This window comes from Tenrec ecaudatus, chromosome 4, assembly GCF_050624435.1.
Source record: "Tenrec ecaudatus isolate mTenEca1 chromosome 4, mTenEca1.hap1, whole genome shotgun sequence".
NCBI classification, from domain to species: Eukaryota; Metazoa; Chordata; class Mammalia; order Afrosoricida; family Tenrecidae; genus Tenrec; species Tenrec ecaudatus.
This window is the reverse complement of record NC_134533.1, coordinates 166102003-166127047: the sequence shown is the minus strand read 5'-3', so window position 1 is coordinate 166127047 and position 25045 is coordinate 166102003. Positions and strand designations below refer to the sequence as shown.

At 39.4% G+C, this 25045-nt stretch overlaps 1 protein-coding gene across 2 annotated transcripts in view; it reads left to right on the top strand.

Moving 5' to 3' along the window:
- Positions 1-478: 478 nt before the first annotated feature.
- ZBBX (zinc finger B-box domain containing) overlaps positions 479-25045 on the top strand; it is a 140844-nt gene continuing 116277 nt past the window's right edge. For both annotated transcript variants that reach the window (XM_075548891.1, XM_075548890.1), the window contains exons 1-6: positions 479-546; positions 5303-5416; positions 8086-8176; positions 12043-12091; positions 13019-13128; positions 24760-24855. In XM_075548891.1, coding sequence (XP_075405006.1) covers positions 479-546; positions 5303-5416; positions 8086-8176; positions 12043-12091; positions 13019-13128; positions 24760-24855 — 528 coding nt within the window. The remainder of the gene's footprint in view (positions 547-5302; positions 5417-8085; positions 8177-12042; positions 12092-13018; positions 13129-24759; positions 24856-25045) is intronic.

Here is a 25045-nt window from a genome sequence, read left to right as displayed (position 1 = left end):
TCTCTCCTGGAACACGTTTAAAGTATGTGACCTACAGTCTCACCATCCTCACTTGTAAGATCTCTAAATAGCATAGGATTTCTGGTGGCACAGTGGTCAAGTACTTGATTGTTAGGTCAAAGGGTGGAGTTTGCAACTCACCAGCCACTCAGTGGGGAAGCTTGTGGCAGTCTGCTTCAATAAGAATGTAGAGCCCTGGCCTGTTCTACTCAGTTTCCTAGTGTCACAATGAATTAGAATCAACTCAATGGCAATGGACGTGTTTGCACTTTTATATTTAGCATAAATTATATTTTCTTTGAAACTCTGATTTAACCTTTCCCCCATAAAGCTGTCTTTCTGTTTCCTGCATGATAAGTAATTTGAATTTTTAACTCGCACTGAGTTACCTCTGTCATAATTATTTGTTTATCTTGGATGTTTTTCAGAAGATTTTTACAAATCACAGCACTTTTAAGACAACATTGAGACGCGAATCATGAACACAAGAGATTTTGTAGTTCTTCCATGGGGAAAACCTGGAAATTCTGTTAAGCTAAAATATAAGTAAGTACTTATATATTTATTACTTAAATAGAATCAATTGCCCACTATTAATGGAGTATGTTGTGTTTTAAGATCATCTCTAGAGGTGAACTCAAGCTTTGTGAAATCACATTTATATTCTTTACATGGTTATATTCTTATCCTTCACAGGTTAAGTTTCGAATTTTATAGAAATGTATGTATATATCTACAATAATTTATAATATGAATGAAATATTGGTTCATATTTTATTTTGTTCATAAAAAGAACAAAAGTGAAAAGTCATAAGTGAAAGTAGTATACTTTTTAAATATTTGGTAAGAGTAACAGGAAGTTACAAAGATTTTCATGTACTTCCTGCAAAATTAAAAAATGAAAGACTCATCCTGAAGGAGAAATTAGGGCAAGAGGCTTTTAAATGCAGACGCATATGCTGTGCATAGAGAAGGGCGTTGGGATGAATTGACTTCTAAGGTAGAATACTGCCGTAGTTCTCTAGCATCGCTATGACAGAAGGACCACATATGGGTGACATTAGTGAACAGGAATTATTTTTTCATAGCTCTGACTCTGAATTCAGGGTGTAGGCTTTGTGGAAGGTGCTTTCTGTCTTCTCTCAGTGAGAATCTTTGCCCCAATTTTTCTCAGCATTCCTTGAAGGTCTCCAGTGACCTATTGCCCTGCATTCAGACTTGCTTGCCTAAGCTGCTCTCTCATATCTCCAAAGAGAATGATGAAAAGGTGCACCTCACCCTGACTTAGCCTTGTTAAAATAACAAAGAAAACCCTGTTCCCAGTAGGATCAGCTCTACATATAAGCTGCTTTTGTTGTTAGGGACCAGCCAGTGAGCTTTGATTCCTAGTGACTCATGTACAACAGAACAAAAGACTGCCAATCATGCACCTGATTGTTACTGTGTTTGAACCAATTGCTCTAATTACTGTGTCAACAGCTGCATGGCTAGGGTTTAGACTTGCTGTGATCATTATTGGGGTGCACAATTCAATCCATAGGAGGTGATTATATCCTAGATTAGTTACAAGATACCATCAGTCAGAGCCCCAAATTCTTGGTCTCCCGGGAATCTCATAGCATTGCCTGGCTCCCCGAGTGTTCACCCTACAATTTCTCATCGAGATCACCTAATGTCGCTGCAATACGTAAGGCTTTGCCCTCAAATATGTTGGAGGACCGGCCAACCTGGGCTACGGACAGGCTGTCGATTTTTCATTTTCATGTTTGAGTTGCTTGATCTAGATCAATACACCTGTCATTATCCAGTGTCTTCAGGATTTTCCTTTTGCCCCACTCAGTGATACTGGTGGGAAAGCTCTGTGTAAAATGGAAAATGCTATGCAAATATATGGCATTACTGCTGTGGGGTATAACACTGTAAAACTGGCACGGGATGGCATCTGACCCCCCTTTAGCTTCACAAAGGGGAAGGAGAATCAAACTCTTCAGCACAAGGCTGAGTACTGTCATGCTGCCTCCAGACAAGACTTCAACATCCAAGCTTCTTTATGAATGCTGGCAAAGATGCTTCTCTCTGGTCTTTGACCTCTGCCCTGCTCAGGCACTGTTACCAAATTCCTTTAATACTGCAGACAAATGCCCTCTGCTCCAAACCTCAACCCAGAAACTTCCCACTTAAGTGCCTGGAGGCATTCCATTGAGCAAGCAAGGACCCTGCTGCCCAAAGGCATGCAGTTTGACTTGTTCTGTCTGATAGATGCCCACCACTCTGTCTAGTGCTCCGGCTCCTGCTTCTGCTGTTGCTCCTTCTATGCTGACCCTTACACATACACCCCTACCCGCCCCTATCAGTTCTCTGTGTTGCAGGATTGAGGAGGTTCCATGTGCAGGAATCTTAGGGTCCAAAAGATGCACTTCATTTATGATTCTTCTTCACTGGTGAGAATGAGCTATCCCCTTCCTGCCTCTGAGAGGGCTCATTTTATACTCAGATTTCTAAGTTTTAACAATTGCCATGAACTCTGTTAACAGTCACTGAATTATACAATCCTCTCAGCTCTTCCAACACCTTCTCTTACCCAGTCTCATCAGCAAAAGGGAAAATACATGCAGTCTGCATGGTCCTACCCAGTCATTTGGCGGGAGCTACAAAGACTGAGACCAGAAGAGTCCTATTAAGCAGACCACTTCACCACAAACACCGTATGGATCTTTTCGGTGGGTGGGCTGGTGGGGACTAAAACTGCGCCAACCCTTTTTTATAGGGCATGCACGCTGTGATGTTTCAAGAGGTCTGTGTATATTTCTATAAACTTTAAGAAAATTATATTAAGAACAGATTCTTATATACTACTAGGAAAGATTGGTTGCAGAATCAGAAAGTCACGCTCTGATTCTTTGCGTTAGGTAGCTTTGGAGGACATATATCAGTACCCATGTCCCATAAATTCATACAGAGCAGCTCAGGAATACCCAGTCCCGTCTATGTGAACGCCCCTGAAGCTCTCTGTCTTTGTTTCACGCCTGCTTTCATTTGGCAATGTCTGAGCTTAGTTCTGATCTCCTGGTGCTCTAGTCTCCCTTTCATTGCCCGCCCATTTCAGTTGCATTGGTTGGGTTGACTTTTCAGTACAAACCCTTGCTTTCTTGAGTAGCCTTGCCTGCCCCCTGGCTCTGTGCCCAAGACTTTCTCTAGGAGAGATATTTTACTTGCTTCAGATCCATAGAATTCACCCATAAACCTGATCATTTGGTCACTAACCCAGCTCTTTTCTTCAGTCTCATCTCCACCTAATTGGTGAGCTCAATTTTTGTAACCACAGCAGTGATACAATCATATTTTTGCATTTGAGCTAATTCCTTGCATGCTGTGTAGAAAGTGCTGTGGGCTATTGAGATGGTGTTGAAAGTCTGTAGGCAGGGAGACTTGCTGAGGACCCAATCCTGAATGATGTCGATGCCGTCCCCTCACTTCACAGTGATGGTAGGCCGAAATGGCACCATTTGTCTCCTGTGTCCTCAAGTAGAAAACCTAGTAGTGGTCTCAGTTTTCTTCCTGGTCTCCTCTCTCATCTGGCTTCCACTTTGGGATAGTTTATTTTTCCAGTCAATTCTATCTCCACACATTTCTCAGGGGCTCCTTCTTTTCCTTGTCCTTAAGCAGTCAGACCAACATAATTCCTGTATTATTTGGATTACTGATATTGTTTTCTAACTGGCTACCTGTTTCTAGCCTTGCACACTCTAATTTTCTATAAAAAGCCAGAGTAAAGTACAGACAAGTACGATCATTTTTCTTAAAATCTTTGGATGGATTTTCCTTATTCGTAGGACCAAATGCTCTATTTCTCATCATGGCTAAAGCAGCTTTGCATGACCTGACTCCCATCTGAACCTAGTCGTTCGATTTCTTACCACCTTTCTCAAACCTCCTACCACTCTTCCCCACAAGTGCACATACTTTTCTTTCTTGCTGTAACATTTCTAGTCCTACTTCCCTTTGACTAAATCATTTCATCCTTTAGCTCTTAGCTCCGACTCTCTGGGTATTCCACACACGGTCAAAGAGGCAGGGATATATGGCCCATCTGTAAGGTAGCTCTGGTACTTCCCAGTGAGAGCACCATTACACTCACACATATTTCAAGTGGCATCACGCTTGTCTGCATTCCTCTCTAGACTGGAAGCTTCATTGTTTCTGGTATCCTCTTACCTATTATAAAGCACGGGCATAGACGTGCTCATATTACCCCTTGTCAAGTAAATACAATGCCTTTCTCTATATTTTCATGCCTCCCTGAAGCTTCTGAATTGTCTTTACTTCCTTTTATTTTCTGGTTATTTTCTTTGATTGCACCTGTTTGGAGATGTATTTTCAGCCCACCTGCCCTTCAGTGGCTGCTCATCACCTCTATTTCTCAGTCCCTTCTGTGATATCTATTATTCTTTAGTCTAACCCCTGAGTTAAGGGTTAGGGCATGCATCATGACTGTGAGAGGCAGGGATTGTGAGGTTTCGTGTCATGCTTGGTACAGTGGAGGGGCAGATAAAAAGAGGAAGATCCCCAACAAGATGGGTTGACATAGAGGTTGCAGCAGTGAACTCAAACAGAACAATGGTGGTGTTAGACCGGGTAATTTTCTTCTTTTTTGCATAGGCTCACAATGAATCGGAACGGACTCATTAGCTTCTAACAACCTGAGCAATACTGTCCTCAAATTTCCTTTTTATTGCCTTTCTTCAGAGAAAATAGTAGGTGGAACTCAACTCAACTCCCGTTCACTCTCCTTTTGAGAGTTCCTATGCTCAAATCTGTTTCTGTTCCCCAACTTGACCCCACGATTTATTTTGTGCTTTATACCTCTAGGACATCAAGGTGGAACTTTGTTTAAAGTTTCTAAGATGATCAGTTAAGTGTATTCTGCCTACACAGGAAAAAAGAGTTATTTTAGTGAATTGAGCTACATTCTTTTAGAGGAAAGACGATATGAAAATTAGAAAATATTTTTTTACACGTAGTTGTGTAAAGACAGGGTTTATATATAAATCTGTATCTATGATACAGTAAAAATAAAAGTGTTTCTAAGGGCTACACTGATTAGTGAAAAGGCAAATTGAAGGCAAATGTTAAAATCACATTTCAAAAAAGTACTAGAAATATTTCATAATTTCTTATCTTAATTAAATTTAAGGAGAAAATATGATATAATATTATGTCATCTTTGTATTTTATTGTAATATTAACCCCTACATTTTTTAATCCTGAATAATTGTGTTGTGTTTGAATCTTACTTCTTCAGAAATGCACAAGAACTGCGGATGGAGAAGGTGCAGCTGGAGCTGGAGAACAAAGAGATGGAAAGAAAACTACAGGAGTTAGACACCACCATGCACAAAGAGAGAGATAAGACAGAGTGGGTAAAATTTGAGGGAATTTCAGAGGAATAACTGATAGGTGCAAAGAATTGTTTTACATATCATCCCTGTTATGATAATAATCTTCAGGGAATGAGTAGTTTAGTGAGTAAATAATTTCCCTCTGGACACAAAGTATCGACTATCTCCTCTCAGCTTTGTGCTCATGTCATGTGTCCTATTCAAGTTGCCGCTAGCTCTTCCCCTTCCACTTTGTGTAGTCTTGTCTTCTTTTACTTAGCGGTTCTTCCACAGAATGTGTGCTCAGGAATGGTTCAGGGGACTGTGCCAGTTTGGGCTTTTGCTCTTTTCTGAATGCCATCAAGAAGAAGCAACAACCAGTGTACTGTATTTATAGGATTATTTTTATTTATTAGAATACTTTCTGAGTGAAAGAGTAAATGTACATATTTCCAAAGTTACTTAACTCATTGAGTGTGAAATATGTGTAGCAAATACATTTTTCCTGAAATTTTATTGATGAGAACTATCAAGTATTATATTTACTGAACTGTGCTTCTGTTTCTTATGAACATAGTATCATAAACGCTTAAGTAGATTTGAAAGATATATGAGTGAAAAGGATTTCTTCTTAGATCTGGCTGGCTCCCAGCCCATTTTCTAGAACCACTTTTAACAATTAATGTATCATTTTGACAATTAAAACAATGCTTTCCATGAAGATATCTTACAAGTCTCAGTATGTACAAGTGGAAGGAGTTTGAATTAAGGTAGAAGAAAAATGGAATTAAAACATGATGGAATTTTACCACAAGCTGTATGAAGGCCCCTTTTGTGTTAATATATGTATCCTTGTGCATCTGATGTGCTTGTGCTATATTTTATGAAAGGGATCATCTCTATAAATATGTAGATTAATTTATAGAGGTTTTTTTGTTTTTCTTTTTAACATAAAGAAGAGCCCTGGTTGTGTAGTGGTTATGAGTGGGGCTGCTAATCTTAAGGTCGGTAGTTCAAAACCACCAGCTGCTCTAAAGAAGAAAGATGAGACTTTCTATTCTAGTAAAGAGTTACGGTCTCAGAAACCCATAGGGCCTGTTCCATGCTGTCCCATAGCCTCCTGATGAGTCCACTTTGGTTTGATGACCGTGAGATTTTAGATATTTCTTAGTGCTCTTCTCATGCATACATAGATTTATCTCATTTTTTGGGGGGTGCTGCACACTATTTCTTTGTATATGATGACATTTATGTTTTTAAATATCTATAAACTTTGTATTATTTTATGATTATACATGATACTGGATGTATCAATCTACCTGTACCATTGCTTGGGTATGCAAGGATGTTGATGGGGCAAATTCCTAGCTGTGTAGTTTTAGGTCACCATGCATGCACATTTACATTTTGAAAGAGATTGACATAATAATCTTCCAAATAGGCTTCAACAATTTAAGCCTATGCCTGCAGCCTGTGAGTCCACGTTTGACGTACCATTGTTACCACTAATTTTTGCTATGCTTTGCATAGTAAATTTACTTTTGTTTGATGTTCACAGTGATGGCCTCTCACACCTATGAAGTACTTTTGGAAGCATTAAGACAATTGGAGATATGTTTGTTATAGCTTCCGTGTTTAGGATTTATCATTAGATTCCAGCTCTGAGTAAGATGCGCAGCATATACCCATACTCCTCTCAGTAACCCGAGCATAGGTTTAAGCACTGCATCGCATGTCGTGCGCCATCTTGGTTACGTGTCTATAGTGATTCTTGCTGCTCCTCTTAATGGTCACTGGCCACTCCTCTCTCTTCACAGCTTTGGGCCACTTTGGACCGCTCAGTGAATCCCAGCATACATTTGGGAATCAGATTCCTGGTAATGGCCACCAGAGCGAATTTCCTTAACGGACGAGGCTTTTTAGATTTTAAATAAATTTTTTAGAACAGTTCTAAAGCTTGACTGACTTTTCCGAATAGTTAAATGCTTTTCCTAAGGTCACACAGACAGTAAATGTCAAAGCCAGAATGAGAACTTGGAAATGACTCACTGGTCAGGAAGATAGAAGTCCCGTGTCCCAATGTTGGCTTTGTAATTTGTTCTTGGTGTGACTGTGGGCAGGTTTTTGCCTCATTATAGTTCAAGTCAAAATCGGACTCCTTGGCCTGGCGACTTAAAATTAAATGTTGAGGCTCAAATAAAAGTGCCTTGAAAAGTCTTTATTAACGTTTGTCTCCTTTACAATCTCTGTTACCTTTCAATGAGGAAGCTAATTTTAAGTCTTAATAAGGCATTCATCATCCAGTAGATCAACGGAATATTTCTGGGATTTATATTACTTTCTTTTCCTCCTTTCATTTGTGGACCCACAGCTTTGTGGACCTATGGCAACTTTTCTGTTTCCTATAAATTATAGTAAAAAATACCTTTAGTTATTGTAAATGCCTGAAAGATGGAATTTTTCACCATGTTTGGACATTTAGCATTTGTTCATTTCTCCACAGAAGTCAAAAACACGGGAGGGCTATAATTTAAAATTAGTGTGGATATTGTGACATTATTGATATTTTATTTTCATTTTGTGGTTGTCTGTTACATTTTAACAACCGAATTCCCATTTCCTGAAACAGGGAAAATATATTTGTTTTCATTAAAAGGAGAAGAGTATTTAGTAATTACATTTTGCTTCCTATTTATATATCTTGAAGGTCAAGTGGATATCACTGGAAATCAGGACAAGTGGGCAAATTGGGCAATCGATCACACATGATGTCACAAAATAGAGGAAATGTTATTAAGGTAAGAAGATACTATTTGATTTTCAGGTAACTGGCAAACAAGAAGATATAACTTTTTCAGCTCATTTCCATATTTAAGAACCTTCTAATAGCATTTCACCTTTGCCTAATCCTTGATTTTTAAATGAATTTTCCTAGGCTAATTATTTTGCAGCTATCATTATTCAGATATATTTTTGTTTTCAATCTCAAGGTTGATTTTAAAGAATCCACCTTGTTCAGTTCTGGTCATGTTCACTTCAGCTCAGTAGTTAAATATGTTGATAAAAAGCTTATTGTTTTTGATATAATGAGCAATAGACTTTTCAGGACTTTTTTCCTAAATCATGTTTGTTTAATATCGTTTACATACTGTTTGAAAGTAACCCACCGAGTGTTGATTCTGCGTATGAAGACACCCAAGCAAACAGGCTTTCATGTTTCCCAGCCAGGTCCTCGCTTCATCCTTATTATGAACCCTCAGAGTAATATCAGACCATATTTACGAGAGTGACTCTACAAAGAACACTAGGATATATCTGTAGTGAAAGAACCATGACTTGGCAAGCTTTAACTTATCTTTTATATTTGATATATTACCATTCAACCTTCATTGGGTCAGATGGCATCTGCACGCATCATATTTTGGCACTCCTCAACATTTTGGCTTCTAAAGAGCAGTTTATGTTTTAGTGTCATTCTTAATTATGGAGGCAGGTTTTCTTAAATTTCTTACATTAAATTTTTTATGATCTTCTTTCCATTTTCCATGATCTTTCTGAAGTAATTCTCCATATTTCAGATGTTATTGTAAACACAATCTGTTAAAATGGTGATGACCGATCCTTTTTATTCTTGATTTATTCCAAAATTATTCATTAAGAGCCTTTGTTGCCTTGCAGTGAGTTTTCTTTATTTGTAAGGAGGTTGCCGTCTAATGTGAAAGATGAGACACAGGAGAGACTATTCTTAAAAAGTCAGTATGTAATTTTCCCCGTATCTATAAAATATATGACAAATATGTACTTGGGGAAGTAATGGTTTAGTTTTGCAAATATTTGAAAATCTTCTAAATGCATTTACAAGGAAAAAGTAAAGAATAAAGTGTATTCCAGCTTCTCACAAACCTCATATCTCACGAGCGGGGGGCTGACTGAAGATGCAGGTAAGACAGGTGCTGGGTGCTGAGAGAGTAGCCCCGGGAAGTGGCTCTAGCCCAGGTGGGAGAGTAGCCTAGATATTGGTAAAAGCTGTAAGTGGATGGTGGTGACCTTCCAGAGGTGGTTTGACCAAAATATGCCAGAGCCAGTGTTCTGGAAATGGCACTGAGAAGTAACTAGGGAGAAAACGTCCCTTCCTCCTCCCTTGGGCCCCGCCCTCCATCCCACATGCACACCCCCTTCCTCACCCCGCCCTCCTGCCTTGTTGAGTGGAATCCAGCAGACAGTGTGGTGATGGAGGCTGTGACTGAGAAAAGGTAGGTTCCCATTAATGCGAACATTTGAGTGAGACATTGCTATGAAAAGTTTAAGTGGAGATAAATAATAAATTCAATAGGAAGTTCATGGAATACCTGAGCACCTGGAAGAAAGGGCCATCGGTAGCAAAGTATAAGTAGTGTGAGAGTAAAAGGGCATTTGGAGGAATTTGGCCACAGCATGTCAGAATAGCCCATCAGTCAGCAGTTACAGGCATCATGAATGCTAGTCTGACCTCTGTGGACGAGGTGCTATGTCTGCGTGTAGTACCTCTAAACTGCTTTGGTCTCCCACGGCCCATGGTGAAAATACTCCTTTAACACCATCTGATGGAAGTGTGGCCGGGTTGATAAATACAGGCTTTTCTGTATGAAATTCCGGATCAGAGATGCGCACATACATAAGTATGTACATATATGTGTACATATTTATATATATTTATGCATGTGTATATGAATACAAGGGACCTCTAGTTGTGCAGTGGTCAAAGCACTCAGCTTTTAGCTGAAAGTTAGCCATTTGCACTCCGAGGCCACACAGTGGGAGAAAGTTGTGTCAGTCCGCTTCTGTAAAGATTTCCAGCTCTGCAGACCTGATGGGGGCAGTTCTACTCTGTTTGTAGGAGCTGGAATCGAATCCAGATAGTGGATTTGGGTTGAGTGTGTGTGTATATCTCGGTTTGTTCTTGGTTGTCCTTGAGTCTGGTCCCATTCACGAGGACTGCCGGTGCAAAGAGAACTGCTTCACAGGGATTCAGGGATTGCAAGTTGGTGACTTTGGGAGGCAGACCATCAGGCCTGCCCTATTGAGTGAGATTGAACTTACAATATTTTGGGTACTAGTCAAATGTTAAACACTCTTACTCCTCCGGGACTCCGTGTCTATGTATAATGTTTTGATGTTAAGTGCATGTAAGTCAGCTCTGATTCGTCATGACCCTGTGTGTTCAGCAGAACGAAACACTCTCTGCCCTGCTCCGTCTTCACAGTAGTTAGGTTTGAGTGTATTGGTGCAGCCACTGTATCAATCTAGTGCCTTGAAATCTTCCAGCTTTGCACAGACCCTCTACATTTAAATATAGATCAACATGCAAATCTGCATATCTCCTTTGCTAATCCCTGCATACCTCCAACTACTAAGAGGAAATTTCATTTGCCTAAAAATAGTAATTAGAAATTGCATTTGCCTAAATTACTTACTAAGAATAGCAATAGCAGGTTTTTCCTGGAAAGAATTTTTAGCAGTTTCAATTACTTTAAATTATTCATCTTAATTGAAACCACAGAACAACTTTCCTAATAATGGGTTCAGTTTACTTTGATATATCTATCTAGTCTCTTCAGACAGCACAGAACCACGGTGATCATGTTGCAAATCAAATAAACGATTCAGATAATCAAATTGGTTAATATGCTTATGAAAAATGAGAGTAAATTAGCTGTAATGTGTATTAACATGATCAGTTTAAAAACAAAAGTGTGATTCATAGAAGAACTGATTATTTAAATCCCATTTCTGCTGCGTTTAAAACATAGCATCTAAGCAGATACTTCAAAGACTGTGAACAGTAAATCCCGTTTTTGAAGCAAAGCCACTAGATTCACTGAGAAAAATAGGCTTAAATTTCAAAGGCGACTGCAGTTGGTACAGCCATGGACTAGAGGCAGCCATTGTTCTCCTATTTTTACGTACAAATCGGGCGATTGAGCATGCAAGCTGCAAATTGAAGGCGAGGCGTGAATTGACAGTCTGCGCAAATGCTCCCCATTCTCTGGGTGCTTCACAGACTTTCAATATTAGTTTCATAAGGCCAGGGAAAGGGTTTGTAATTGATAAGCCTGTTTCAATCCCCAAAACCTTCAGATCCAAACACTTCAAAGTGATCTCATTTACTCAATTATTTTGGCTCGAACTTGGGAAAGAAAATCAAGGATGGCAAACAATATATTTCGAACTTGTCTATAATGTTTAAACATACAGTTTTTAAAATTGGGCAAATAAAGTAATGCATGTGGCTTCTACTCTAGGTCACGAAGTAGCTCAGTCAGAACTGAGCTTTGAGTCAGACCAGGCAAATACTGCAGTCTGTTTCTTAAGAGCAAAAATAACAGATCATTGAATCTTTACAGTATTTGATTACTAATTTTATCCTGAAATTATGCCATCCCTACACCTGTTAATATTTGTTCATTTAAAAATTAAATTTATGACATACTTAAAATTCTGTCATATATAGGTTTTTTATTTTTGCAAATGTTTACTTAGCTAATTTTACTTTCTTTTTTCAAAATTAGTTTTCAAGATACACTAAATATTATACCTGATTGGTTGTTGTTGTTGTTTGTAGTAGCATTAAAATATTCTTGAGTAGGAGAATGTATACCTGACTAATAATATTTGTTTATTATAGCTTTCTGCTGGAAAAGTGAAGTTAAAATTATTAAAGGAGCAGATTCAAGGTAAATAATTTACCACTATATTATTAGCCAATAAAGATGCAATTCCTTTATTGTATATTTAAATTAAAAATAAAAAATAAAGTGCTAGAACTGTTGTCAATATAAACATTTTAAGTTTTTAAAACTGACTCTTCTTTAATCTTTAAAAACTTTCTTCAAGATTTTTATTGGGGAATGTTTGTCTTTTACCAAATACAATGTTAGCTTAGAATGTGATTAATACCATTTTCAAAAGCAAGAACTTTCTTAACATTATGACTTTAAATTTATTGATATTATTTTTTACCAGGAAGGTCATTTAGCAGCATAAAATTGAAATTTTATGACAGGAAACAAAAAGAATGTTTAAAAATTGGTTGGTGTAACTTAACAAAATATGTAACAATGGCAGAAAATGAAAATATTTTTTGCATTTATAATGATTCCAAAGGAAATCTTGTTTTCAAGTTTGTTCCTTTAGTTTTAAATGGCTTAGATAATTTGGCAAAGCAAGTTACAGAAATGGTTATATAATAATGTTTGCTACATACATGTTACACACAAATCACTTATTGCATTTCTTTTTTATGTGTAACATCATAATAGTTTAGAATCTGGAGTATGTGTGCTTCAGTTTGCTCCAGAGGTAGATCAGAATGCCATGGGAATTCCGTCAGGATCTGTTTTTACCGTTGTGCTGTTCTTTCTCTTCTGTCGACGTGAGTGTTCAGCAGTGGGAACTTAGAGTAGGTGTGTCTCATTCTGTGGTCAGTGCCGGAGAATGAGGAAAAGAATATGGAACTGAAATCCGATTGGGAGATCAGATTTGTCTCATGGCATTCCTATGGGTAGCAGGAATCAAAGCAATCTTTGAGTGTTTACAAATGTGGGAAACAACACTAAGCATATCAAGGTTAAGGGATTGATAGGAATTTTTTTTTCTTCCAGAGCCTGTGAAACGACCACTTACTTTTAAAACGGCCAATTCTTCTGTAAATGAAAAGCCCAAGATTAAAGGGAAAGTTTGCGGACAGTGTGAGAGCAAAGCTGCCCTGCTGGTACGTACACTATAACAAAAGTGAAATTTAACTTTGGGCACCAAAGTGTGCTGGGCCATATGGATGATATGGATGATATATTTTTAAACAGCGAGTTTAAATTCTTAGATTTGGCATTTTAAGCATTTCCATTTTCTCTGAATTAGCTCAGAAAAATTAGTATTATGTAAGTATGAGAAAAAATGATATTGCATGTCTATTTCAATAAAGGGTATATTTCTATAGCCCCGGTGTGTTAGGTGTTAGGCAGAGTTCTCTGGAGAAACAAGACTGGGGCATTTATGAATATATATATCGATATATATATATAGATAGATATAGATATATACACACACACATATATATATATTTATACAGCAAGAAGGAATGTAACAGCTAATTCATCCATACAGCAGTACAGAGGGCTCAGTTCAACTCACTTTTGTGGAACAGTTAATGTACTGGAAGTCCTTCAACTCATGTGGACTCCAGGTCCTAGGTCAAGGAAGCAGACAGCAGAGTCTTTCTTCAGTCAAGGCAGGCAGCCAACAGAAAGGGTGTGTGTGTGTGGTGGTGTGGTGTGTGTGTGTGTGTGTGTGTAGCGCAGGAGCTTAAAGAAGCAGGGCCCTGATGAGATCTCAAACTCAAGCACAAAGACAGGATCCACCAACCTCAAACTCAAGTGATGTATGCACCAGCAGTGTGGCACTGCAGGGCTCGAAGGTGCCTCAAGCTCTAGTGCACGATCCTCGTGGCTTGGCCCACGGGTAGTCCAGCACACGAGCTCAAGCAGTGGGACTCTGGTCCAATAACCAGGGAGGAAGAGGAATATGGGATGCCGGCAGTTTTTATTTGTCTCAGTCGCTCTCCAATCAGGTTGCAACCAGATTAAACTCGGCCCACGTGTTCCTCTTGGCCTTGTTGACACAATAAGTCTAACTATCACACCTGGATTGGTCAAGGAAACACTGTCTATTGGTATGGCTAACAGGAGAGAGAATGGAAAAGCATTGGCTATGGGAATGTTTTTAAACATTCATTCCTGGTGGTAAAATAAATACGTGGTCAGTGTAGCATAGTGTTCAGAATCTGGGTCCTCGAGGCACGCTGTCTAAATGCACAGCTCAGTATCTCCGTGTCCTCACTCTATGATCTAGGCAAAGACACCTTAACTCACAGTCTTCGTTTTCATATTTATACAACAATCATATCAATACAGTGTCTTAGAATTAAATGGCTAATTCATGTAGAATATAGAATAGTGCCTATCATAATTTATATATTGGCCTGTTGATGATTTTAGTTGCCATTAAGTTGGTTCAAATTCATAGTGGCCTTGTGTCTAACAAAATGAAACACTGCTCTTTCCTGTACCATCCTCACAATTATTACAACGTATGAGCCCATTGTCATCACTGTGTCAATCAGATTCAAAGTCTTCTCTCTCTCTCTCTCTTTTTTTCATTTTCACTGAATCTCCACGTTACCAATCATGATGCCTTCTTCAGGGCTGGTCCATCTTAAGAACATGTCCTAAGTATGTGAGATGAAGTCTCACTATCCTCACATCTGAGGACTATTTTGACTGACTTCTTCTAAGATAGATGTATTTGTTATCTGGGCAGTCCACGGTATATTCAATATTCTTTGCCAACACCATAATTCAAAGGCATCAGTTCTTGTTCAGCTTATTTATTGTCCTGTTCCTTCACATTCACAAAACAGAGTCCAATACCATAAGCCTTGTTCCTGAATGGGAAAGTAGCTTAAGCAAACGGAACAAGTGATGAAGTCACAGCTAACCAGAAGGTTTTAAAATGGCAGCTTGAGAAGACAAAACCATGTATTTTAATGAAATGTGCAAAGACACGGAGTTAGAAAAGTAAATGGGAAGAACATGTGCAGCATTTCTCAAGCTAGAAGATCCAAAGGGAAAAAAAAATCATGCTTCAAGTTGCAATATGGAAGGATTTTATCAGAAAATATTTGAACGGTGCAGGAAGCGTTAAAAGAAAAAGGCAAATTTTGAGACTGATGAAGTCATCGAATGTATAAGGGTGCTTTACTCAATTGATGTATGTATGGATTGTGATAAGAGTTGTATGAGCCCCAATAAAATGATTTATAAAAAATATAGAAGATTAAAAAAAGAAAATATAAGAATATAAAAGATGAGACATGGTCATTGTTCAACTGTTTCAGGAGATAACATGATGAATAACTGATGATACTGAAGAAAGAAGTGTCATCTACATAGAAAGCATTAGTGAAAATCAAGACTCCATCAAACAAGGAACTTAGATGCTTTAAAAAGGATGCAATTCAGGAAGCACTCACTTGTCTGTATTAAGAAATTGGGAAGACAGCTATCTGGTCAACTCCTGGTCATGTTCTCTATGCACATTCCAAAGAAAGGGTATCTGACGACATGTGGAAAGTATCCAGCAGGATCACTCATATTACACACAAGCTTGCTGAGTTACACACCTCTTGCAGTAGTCCATCAAAAGGGCAACCGCCAGCAATGCAAATGGACTAGCAAGAGAGTGTGGAATCAGGGATCTCATTGTTGATGTCACATAGAGCTTGGCTGAGACTAGAGAATGATATGAAGATGTTACCTGTGCTTTATGGACTATGCAAAGGCATTCGACTTTGTGGATCATAACCGATTTTAGATAATATTCTGAAAAAAAGGGAATTCTAGAACCCGTATATGTGTTTGTGTGGAACTTGTGCATAGACTAAGAGGATATCAAGTAGTGAAATAGCAGGGACAAGTGTGCACCCCGGTTGTATCTTTCCACCACAAGTATACAATGTGTATACAATCTGTGTACTGAGCAAATAATCCAAGAAGCTGAGTTATATGAAGAAGAATGTGGAATCAGGATTGGAGAAAGAATCTTTCACCCAAGGACCCCAGTTTCAGAATGGATCCCATATCAGCAAACCGTTATTCTCACAACCGGACCATATCAGCAAACCGTTATTCTCACAACCGGACCATATCAGCAAACCGTTATTCTCACAACCGGACCATGAGCAACAGGATGACAATACAGCAGCTGTCATGGGTTTTGTTTTACTTGGTTTCATCATCAGTGCCCATGGAAGCAGCAGTCAAGAAATCAAACGGTGTATTAAGTTGGGGAAATCTACTGCAACGACTCCTTTAAGGTGCTAAAAAGGAAATAATCTATATTAGGGAGCAAATCATACATTGGCTTTCCATAATAACAAATTATAAATAAATGCAGTAAGTGCTAGCTAATTATCACTATCAATATTCAAAATAATGCAATGTATAATAGTCTATTTTCAAGTAGCAAAGAAAATAAGTATGTGGGTGATTGTGAACTGACTTTATCCAGAGTCTTTTTTAGAGAGGATGAATTTGAGCCATTGTAAAGGCAGAATGGAGTTTGGAGAGAGAAAAGCTTGGGCACAGCAAGCTTGTTTGAGGACAGGGAAGAGTGACTTGCAAAAGCCTGGGTCCTTAGGGTGTGAAAGAGGTAGCCCTGCTATAGAATGTCACGTAGGAAATCAGGTTAAAGTGGGGCTTAAAATAACAGATTTTTAAAGTGGCATGTTGGTTTAAGTTGAACTTGTATTGAACTATCATGAGAACGTTTGTGCACATGCCCATAAAACAGCCAGTCCCATCTCTCCACAGCATAGGTGGCAAAAATGCAATTTATTTTGTCATACTTGTGAGATAATTGTAGCCCCCAGCTCCTACTCTTATGCACACTTTCTCAGAGGCAGCGTTTACTCCACTAATTTAATGGGCAAGCTCATTTAAGGGAATGTGAAAACCATTATTAGGTAAAGCCTTGTGAGCTAATTTTCAGTTTATGTCTAATCTAAGGAAGTGTTTCTTCAAACTCTGTTTTGTGAGAGCGTTTCACAGTCTCCTGGGGCTGCCGCCTTTCTGCGGGCCACCTAAGCAACTCCACTTTTCCTACTCCATGTAGTGAACCACAGAAGCTTATTTGAAGAAAAGCGTTATAGGCAAGTCGGCCAAAGAAACGATGTTTTATATTTTAATCCCACTCCCTAATATTTTAACGAATCCCCTGACAGTCCTACTATAGTGCCAGCTAATTGCCTTCTTTCTTTTAATTACCCCAGACGGCAGTCTTGCTCCTCAGGCCACCAGTATACTTCTTTCAACTATTGTTTGCTCTCCTTCCCCATTGCTGAAGCCATCAGAGTAGAACTTACAAATAGCCGCATGCGCCTTTCACAACTTACCTGCTGCGGTGGTCACTTGCGAGTCCTTTCTTCTTGCTACTTTGTGTGAAATGTGCATGCTCCTACAGAAGGAATTTAGTTCCTTATTTGTACACTGACTCCCACCCTCTCAGTCCTGTTGCAGGCCATCGCTGTAACACCCGCCCTCTCTCCTAGGATTGACCTTCATGGCGCCCGGACAGTGCTGTCTGCTTAGTAGCGGATTAGTAACAGCAAGGCTGGCAGTTCGAGCCCACCAAGGGAAAGATGAGCCCGTCTTGCTTCCATGAAGATTTACAGTCTCAGAAACCCCTTACGGGGTCGCTGTGGGTTAGAATCAACTTAATCATGCATATTAGCACACAACCACGCTGCAGTTTCTTCCATTTATAAAACAACAACCAAAAGATAAACTGCAATAAAAATCCTTCCTGACCCACATCTCCCTTTATGTACCCCTTTATAGGAAACATTCTCTGAAACAGTTGTAGATGCTTGCTGTCCCCACTGCTGCCCTCCCGTTCTCCCTGACCCTTTCCATTACGTTTTCGAACTTTCCTATCCAGTCAGTGCTCTGCCCAATGTCAGCGGGCCTCCTCCTTCGGTTCGAACTGCAGGGCTCAGTTCTCGCCCGTGAACTGTTAGCTGCATTTGTAGTAGTAGTCCTCCCACTGCGGTTTCACCCGCGCGCACTCACTGCCATCGAGGCAAGGCTGACTCTTCACCAGTCCCCTCTGGGGCTTGGAGACTGTAACTGTTTAAGGAAAAACCCAGCCGCTCTCATTCGGAACAGCTGGTGATCTCGAACTGCCAATCATGAGGATCACAGGCAAACGAGTAACCATAGCCATGACAGCCCCAGGCTTCCGCTGGCACCGCGTCATCTCTTGTTTCCTCTGCTAGCTGTCTCTGCGCAGAGTCCGCTTTTGTGTGTTCTCTTTCATGTCGGCGTGTGCCCAGCTCCGTCTGCAGGCTTCCTCTCGAGGCGCCAGTACGGAGTCTCTAGGTGGTTTCATCCTACATGCCATTTTGCATGGCTATTCCCCAAATTTACATCGCTCGCCCCTACGGCTCATCTGAATTTTGACCCAAATCATCTGCTGAACATCTGAGTCTGCGGTTCTCAACCTGTGGGTCGCGAGCCCTTTGGAATGACCCTTTCACAGGGGTTGCCTAAGGCCATCAGAAAACACATATTTCTGATGGTCTTAGAAACCGAGACACTGCTCCTCTGTCCGTCTCCAGGTGGGTCTGCCCACATGCAGATACGCCCACATATGCTACACCATGCTTCAAGACAAAATTGCATTTCTTTGTAATTAGAAATAAATATTTCACAATATACAAACACATATTCTTGTGATTAATCACGATGCTTTAATTATGTTCAATTTGTAACAATGAAAATGCATCCTGCATATCAGTTACCAGTATTTATGTTACGACGCATCACAGTAGCAAAATGACAGTTATGAAGTAGCAATGAAAATAATTGTATGGTTGGGGGTCACCACCACACGAGGAACTGTCTTAAAGGGTCACGACAATAAAAAGGTTGCGAACCACTGATACACACTAAAATGGCCAATAGGAACCACATATATTCAAAATAGGAGATCTGGTGACCTAGTGGTTACAAGTTGGGCAGCGATAGACAGGTCCGCGGCTGTTCCAAACCCCCAACTGCTCTGCGGAGAGAGACGGCCGAGTCCGGGAAACTCACAGGGGCAGTTCTACCCTGCCTTGCAGGGATGCTGTGAGTCGGCATTGTCCTGAGAGCAGTGAAAATGTTCAAACTTAAATTCTTAATTCCTCCCTTTCTAGCTCCTGATGTCAATAAACATAGACAACTAATTCCTTATCCTGCCTGGCCTTCATAAAATAGTGACGACTGAGTTACGCTCTCTTCATTTTCCTGAAGCTACAGCGTTCACCCACGCAACAGTAAAAACCCAAACTAAACTCACTGCCACGAGTCGGTTCCTGCTCAGAGCGACCCTACAGGACAAGGCAAACCTTCCCTTGTGTGTTTTGCGACTGTAACTCTACGGTATAGAAAACGTCATCTTTTTTCCGAGGAGGGGCTGGTGGTTTTGACCGGCTGATCTCACCAGGACTTCTCTAGAATAGGACCCCTTATTATATATTTGCTTATTGCTTTGTTTACTAGCTTACTTTTCACCTCCTACAACATAATCTTCATGAGAGTAGGAATTTGGTTTTATTCACGGCTATGTACCCAACCACCTAGCATTGTGCTTGCTGTTGTTAACCCTTAGAAGATATTTGTTAAAATGAAAGATTTGTTCGAAACTATTCTATAATATCAATGCTTCCTTCATTTGCACATATTTTCCTTTTCGATTAACATCGAGATGTGCTTTTCTATTTTTTGCAATGTAGGATATTATACAAGTGCATGAATCAGTTTTCCCCTCCAATAATTTAATAGTCACAGGTTGCATGTGTAGATCATAGTTACATGTGTAGATCATAGTTTGGTAAGATTATTGCTTTTTATGTTATTTGATATGCTGGTGGACAGTAATGTAAAGAAAGCTAGCAAATTATAAGTAGCAAAAAAGGTGTAAGACATATATAATATTCCTGGGATTGGAATTATGAAGGGGAAAGGAGTATTTTTTATTGGAGTGGAATTGTTGGAATGCTCCGTGCATTGTTTAAAATGGATTCACCAAGGAATTATGAGTCTATTCTGTTGAGCACTAAGGAAAAGCCATGGGATGGAGCCAGGGGGAACTAGGAAGACACAACTTGACTTGGAAATAAAGGGTTCGTTTATCCCCAGACAGATGGAAAAGGAGGAGGAAGTGGACCCTAGACAGAAAACAAAGACAAAAACAGGAACAAACAAACAAAAGCACATCTCTTGACATGAAGGCTGGTGAGAAGGATTGGGTTTGCTGTAATTAAAGAATTGCTTTAATTGTCTGAAGAAGACAGGGTGTAGGACCTAGAAACCCTTGATGAATTTCACTAAGACTTTAAGAAATTGTAATTTTTTTTATTTGAAAGGAAAAAAATTAAAAACCAAACTCATTTGAAATAAATAAATACCATAAAAGCTGTCAAAGCACAGCCATAAACCATTCACAGATTCATGCGAGGCAGGCTAGTCTGCGGAAGTAGACTGTTGGTTGGTGCTGCTGAGCTGGTTTCCACCCAGTACATTAGAATCATAGAAAGTCTGGTCCTGCACCATCCTCACATCTGTTGTGATGTTGAAGCCCATTTTTGTAGCCACTGTACCTATCCATCTTGTCAACGACCTACCTCTTCTTGGTGCCCCTATACTTGACCAGCATTTTGTCCTTTTCCAGAGACTGGTCTGTCTTCAGAACATGCCCAGGGTATGTGAAAAGTATTTTCACCATCGTTGCCTCTAAGGGGTATTCTGGCCATACTTCTCCCAAAACAGAATTATTTGTTCTTTTGACACTTCAGCAATATTCAGTAGTCTTTGCCAGCACCATACTTGAAATCCATCGGTTCTTCTTCTGTCTTCCTCTTTCAATGCCCAACTTTCACATGCACCTTACTCTCAGGTGCACCTTAGCTGTCAATGTGACATTGTTGCTTTTCAACACCTGAAATGTTCTTGTGCAGCAGATCATTTGATATCTCGACTGCTGTTTCTATGAATATTGATTGTGGATTTAAGGATGACAAAATCCTTGACAATCTATCTACTGGCCTGGTTGCGAGGATTTTTGTTTTCTCACATTTAAGTTTAATCTATGCTGAATGTTGTAATCCTTGATCTTCCTCAGCAAGTGCTTCAAGTCCTTCTCACTTTCAGTGAGCAAAGTTGTGTCATCTGCATATCACAGGTTGTTCATGAGCCTTCCTCCAGTCCTGATGCCACGGTCTTCTTCATATAATCCAGGCTTTTGAGGATAACCTGAGCAAATGTTTGCCAGGGGCTTAGCATCATGTCCTCAGCATGCAAGAAGGAGGCATTCCATTGGAAGTGATTTTGTCATAGGCATGCTTCCTCCTGACTCGATACAATCACCCATATTAATGATCTTTCTTAAGAAATACCCATTGCTCTGGGCCCTCTTGACGTGACAAAAGTATGTATTAATTTGGTTTACAGTTCAACTTTTAAAACATTTTAAATGTAGACAATTAAGTTCAAATGGGTTCTATAAGGTTTAGCATAACTGATCTAGTCTTGATCAAATTAGCAAGATATTTGCTAAAGCTGTACTCAAGTATTCCATTATCGATAAAGCAACTGTGGTGGAACTGATTCCGATCTACGTTTTTAGCATGTTTCTGCCAGTTATACAAACTGCCCAAAAAGATTTTCCAGTTGGCGGTCATTTTAACGCAATTTAGATCCAAATATGCTTGTATAGCAAAATATACAAGCTTACATTGCAACTACAGCTTTGATATGCAGCCTATAAACACCCACTTAGCTATTTTCATTAAATGTCTATTGTTAACAAGGACTTGGTTTAGAATTATATGCTGAAGCCAATTTTCTTTTCTATAAAATATATTGTAAAAACAGTACTAGATATCTTAGAGAAGTTCATGAAAATAATAGATATGTTCAATAAATTTATGTTTGCAGAATATATTTTATCATCTACATTCATATAATAATACTGCCATATGTTTATGTGAAAATGTAGCCTTCTGATTTATTTAATATTTATAAAGTATGGATTTAGGATAGTGGTTCTATCAACATTTCTTCGTGTGACTGTAGATTTTGAAACAGAAGTGGAAAGGAGATAAAAGTGAGAAAGCGACTAGCTGCATTGCTTGGGCTAGTGTTTAGACTTCTTCCCCTTTAAAAATCTGTTCAGTGTAGCTGGTTCCATTAGAAAAATACTCAGATTTTGAGGAATATCAGATTGAGCAGCCATTTAAAACATTAAATTGCAGATTTTATCAACTTTCTTTCGATAATTGATTAGTACTGAACTTAATGGCCAGTGATTGGTACAATGATTAATCTTGTGTAGCATTGATAGCAAAGTTCAATAGAACAAACAGGTGCAGAGATGGGAGCCCTCATTCAGTGCTGGTGGGGCGGGAAAACTAGTAAGCGCTGTGGCAAACTGTAAGGGGCTTCCTCAAACAACTGGGGAAACACCCTGTGGCCCGGCAATATCTCTACCAAATCTGTACCCCAACGATGTGCGAGCCATGGCACGAACATGAAAGAGACGGTGAGGTGGAAATCCTAGCTCCACCATGATTAGAAATGATGAATGAGGGTTCATGGCAGAGGGGGGAGCAGGGAGGGAGGAGAAAAATATGAGGAGCTGATACCAAGGTCTCAAGTAGAAAGCAAATGTTTTGAGGAGGATGATGGCACCAAATGTATAAATGTGCTTGACACATGGATGGATGTATGGATTGTGATAAGAGTTGTACGAGCCTCCCATAAAATGATTAAAACAATTAAAAATAAAATAAAAGTTTTTAGGATAAAAAAACGAAATGATGACTGTGGGCAAATTCTTAATCAGACTACTCCTTTGTTTCTTTACCTTCAGAGAGGAGATACCAAGAATTAGGTGAGATGAAACACATAATTAGAACACTAGACATTAATTACAGTGTTGTTATTATTTTAATCTAGCCCCCGTTTTAAGTTTCATTTTACTTAGATAAAATTGGCTATGCTTAACTCTCTTCTGGTGTTGTTTTTATCATTTTATATTTTATGAACTTGGCTACATTATTGTAGGTAACAGTGTCATCATGGGGGTGGGGGTGGGGAGGATTTTTACTGCAGTTTTAAAAAATTAATGGGCTAAAAAGTCTCCCATTGGGTTTTAATAAGAGCTTAGTCTCCCTTTCTGCATCATCTGCATTCTAGTTCTCTGTCACTCAGCAGGTGGCCGGTACACTTGCAGTCGCATGGGCATCACCGGGGGGCTTGGTAGGACACAGGATCTCAGGTCTCACGTGAGCGAGCCTTGACTTCTCAGGTGGTTCATATGCAGGTTAGTGTTTAAGCTGCATTAACGCAGTGCACATTTCAGTCTGCCATGGGCCAGGACCAGGCAGAGGCCTGAGGTGGATCTCTTTCCAGCTTGAATGCTTGTCTTTCTCTGATGACAAGGGAAAGCGTGGAGAGGAAAGGTGGGTGACCGATGGGGAGAGGAGTGAAAGGGGGCCCACAAGAAACGCGGGGCCTTTGTCAAGGACATTCTGACACCGTTTCTCCAGCCCCTCCTGCGTGCTTATTTGAGCTCTTCTCAATCTGGGCCAACCTGGGGGAAAATGAGGGATCTTAGCAGTTTGCACTGCTTTTTATCATATTGTCAAAGGCGTTGAAGCAGCTGTACAATGCACAGAAGTAATTTCATTTGCAGTAAAAATTCCATTTTCTTCTCTCCTCACTTTCAGTCTTGCTTGGCACCCTCAGAGATACAGGCATCTAACATTATTCCATTTATACGGGACATTTCAAAATTATATTCTTAACACTCTAGAGCATTGCAGGGAGAAAGAGTTACAGATTCGGAAACCCACGGGGGCAATTCTCCCTCGTCCTATAGAGCTGCTCCGAGTCCGCCGGGCCATGATGGTGGTGCGCGAGTGAGAACAGAGCAAGCGGAAAATAAACTGGCTTACCATCATTTCACCAGTGCTAAGAATCAACACTCTTTGATGCAGTTCTACCCCATTTTGAATTCTTTACTATCTTTACTTTGGAGACTCTTTTAAGAATATTTTGAAAATCATATATTTTGGTAATCACAAAGGATATTTAAGGAAGGACTTGAGCATTTTGGAGGCAGATAGTATACATATAATTCAAAGTTAATTGTAAATCCATACACAGGAAATTACTCATCAGAAAAACTCAAATTTTTTTTATTTAACCCAGAGAATGCTCCTTAATTTTTACCAGGTTGAAAAGTTTGACCTGAGTGTGCTGGACGTTTCTTGGTAAGTTTATCTACGTATATACAGTGAATCAAATGAAAAGCAAACCCACTGCCATGGTGACAGATGGCGGCCCTGGCAGGCAGAGGAGGACTGTTCCAGACATTTGCCGGGGCTGTGAATCTTTAGGGAGCCTGGTTGCCACATCTTTCTCCCATGGATTAGGACTGGAAGGTGGATTTGAACCATTAACGATTCAGTTAGCAGCTGACACTTAATCCCCGTAACAGCACGTCTTCTATCCATGTTTCTGGAATCTAGATTAAAGTTATTATCATTAATATCAGAGTCATGAAAAGTTTTAAGTTTTCTATAAAAGTTAAATCTGAACTCGGATTCATTTCTTCAGACTTTTCAATTCCAAAGACATCAAGGTATATTCTTACAGAAACGAGAATGTTAATAGTGACATTTTAATGCAATCATTTGCTCAACATCATTATAACTTCGTATGATATTTTTATATCTCTTAAGGCATGCCTTGAATGCGGAGAAGATTACTGTTCTGGCTGCTTTGCTAAAATTCACCAGAAGGGGGCATTAAAACTCCATAGAACGACTCTTTTACAGGTACGACTTTAAAATGCTTTGTGTATTTATAAAATGTTTCAACGTAAAGACATTTACAATATGTTTAATTATCTAGAATTCAGGATGATTTACATTAATTTCTAAAATTCTATTATAGCCAGTCTGTTTTTACATATAACTTCAAATAATTTTGCTAAGTACTAATCTGGATTCCCTTTGTTGTCGAAAC